The 2,608-nt window shown below is 32.9% G+C and overlaps 1 protein-coding gene across 1 annotated transcript; it reads left to right on the forward strand.

Moving 5' to 3' along the window:
- Positions 1-2,608, forward strand: LOC126738437 (fatty acyl-CoA reductase wat-like). The gene is made up of 9 exons (XM_050443787.1): positions 1-369; positions 478-599; positions 652-774; positions 920-1,191; positions 1,244-1,353; positions 1,498-1,690; positions 1,745-1,984; positions 2,036-2,293; positions 2,449-2,608. Exons 1-9 carry the CDS (start codon positions 156-158, stop codon positions 2,585-2,587), a joined length of 1,671 nt encoding a protein of 556 aa, XP_050299744.1. The 5' UTR covers positions 1-155; the 3' UTR covers positions 2,588-2,608.

The raw sequence follows: 2,608 nt of genomic DNA on the forward strand, positions 1-2,608 counted from the left end.
TGCGATTTTCCCACTATTACTTTCATATCTTGATTTTGATAAATAGTCTAAATTGATAAAGTAAAAAATATTGCAGAAGAGGTCTGGCGTTTAACATTTTGGTTTTATTCTAGAATAGAACTTTAAGATTCTTGTCGATCAGCGTTTCAGTCATAATGAACAGCAAAGTATTACCAACGGTGCTACGGAAAAAATTACCACCCAACCTAGAAAAAATAAGAAATGGGCATTACACTAAATCTGACTATGATTATCCTATACACCTTTATCTGAGGCCAAACGATATTACAGTTCAACAAGAAGGAAGCGAAATTGTAGAATATTTAAGAGGAAAAAATGTATTAGTTAGTGGTGCAACTGGATTTCTTGGTAAGTCTAGTTCTGATTTTTAACAATGGAGCATTAGCTTAGATATAAAACCATATTCATGTCTGCTCTTTGTCAATGATTTGTACGTACATTCTTAATAAATTCTAGGAAAACTACTTATAGAAAAACTGCTAAGATCATGTAAAGATATTGGTAAAATATATGTCATAATACGGACCAAAAAGGGCAAAGATCCGCAAACTAGGACCAATGAATTTTTAGATAATTGGGTAGGTCGAGGTGCTGTTGAAAGTCAAAAAAAAATCGGCATCGATTTTTTAGGTATTTCATAAATTATCAGAAATATTCCCGGACTACAAGAAAAAAGTAGTGGGACTTAGTGGAGATTTTGAGCTTGATGGCATAGGTCTATCAGAAGAATCAAAAGAACTTATAGCTAATGAGGTACATATACATATACATATATATAATTTCTTTCGACAAAATTTCTGTCAGATGTATGTATCTTTATACTGTAACTTATTATGTTTGAATAAATATATATTTTTTTATACATCCAAGTTTCTAAAAGATATTCTGAATCCCTCAGGTACAGTTGATCTATCATGGTGCGGCAACAATCCGTTTTGATGAAAATCTGAAAAAAGCTGTGAAAATCAACATTATAGGGACTCAAGAAATGATTAACATTGCAAAACAGTGTAAGCACTTAGAAGCCTTTATTCATTTTAGCACAGCGTTCTCCAACTGTCATGAGAGCCATATTCGAGAGGACTTTTATCCACCGCATTTGGACCCTTATAAATTAATAAAGGTTACTGAAAACTTATCCGCTGATGTTATTGATAAGATAACACCTGGGTAAGAAATTAATTTATTGATATTGATTTACGTATACACTGCATCTTTCTAGATTATTGGGTTCAGCCCCAAATACTTATGCATTCACAAAGCAAATAGCAGAAGATGTAGTGAGGCAAGAAGCCATTGGATTACCTGCTTGTATTCATAGACCATCTATCGGTGAGTTATGCAAAAAATATTTAAAATGTTTCAGTTTTTATTGGACATCACTTAAATTGTTGTTTCCGGATTATCTTCCTAAGAAATTAAAATCCTATATCTAATAATCAAGAAATATTTGTAAACACGTCCTTCTATTTTTAGTTATAGCTTGTGCAAGAGAACCAATCCGATCATGGGTTGACAACATATTTGGACCAGTTGGTCTTGTTCAAGGAGCGACCATGGGTCTCCTGCATATAATGCGGGGGAATCCCAATGGAAGATGTGATATGGTACCAGTCGATTATGTCATTAACAGTTGCATTGCCACGTCATATCAAGTAGCAAAAGAAAGGTACTGACGACGGACTATTTATAATTTAAAATTTCATTTGAGTTATGGTCGCAGGAATTTAAATAAAGTGCCAATATTCAACTACACCACTTCAGATGATAACCCTTTACTTTGGAGAGGCCTAGGTATGACCATCGAGCAGGGCGTAAAAGTGGGTTCCACTATCCTTCTGGCAAAGGGCTTCTTTAGGTTTACCAAATGCCTTTACTGGTTTTACTTTCTAAATTTCTTATTGCACACTATTCCTGCTTTTTTTGCTGACAATGTTGCAGTATTATTAGGAAAAAAACCACAGTAAGTTAGATTCAAAGCTTAGTCACCTTGACTAAGATAAATAATTTTTAGATTAGGAAAAGCTTATTTAAAAATCAACAAATTCATGTCAGTACTGTCCTACTTCACCTCTAATCAATGGACCTATGAGTACAGCAATACTATTAAGTTGTGGCAAAATTTAAATAATGTTGACAAGCGTAACTTTCCATTTGACATGAGTACTCTTGACTGGCAGGATTATTTTGACACATATTTGGTCGCGATGAAGGAGTTTTTAATGAAAGAGCCTTTGGACAACCTTGAGGCTGGTCGACGGTGGTTCAAGATGTAAGCCTTTAAAAAAGTGGAATATAAATAATGAAACAATATACGCACCCATATATGATCCTTTGGTACATTTAGTATATTCCTCGACACCCTAAAAAAAATTCCTTTGAAATTCCACGACTCATTTTACTGAAACTATTTTTTTTAAATTTCAGATTAAATATCACCCACTATGTCGTATTTACCCTTCTAACTGTGTCTTCTGCTTATTATTTATTAAATACTATATTCTTTTTTATTCCTTTGTGTATAATATCTGTTGAATCATATTATTTATTTACTGATGAAAAATAAAATAAAGTTTTATGTAATTTA

This window comes from Anthonomus grandis, chromosome 7, assembly GCF_022605725.1.
Source record: "Anthonomus grandis grandis chromosome 7, icAntGran1.3, whole genome shotgun sequence".
NCBI lineage: Eukaryota > Metazoa > Arthropoda > Insecta > Coleoptera > Curculionidae > Anthonomus > Anthonomus grandis.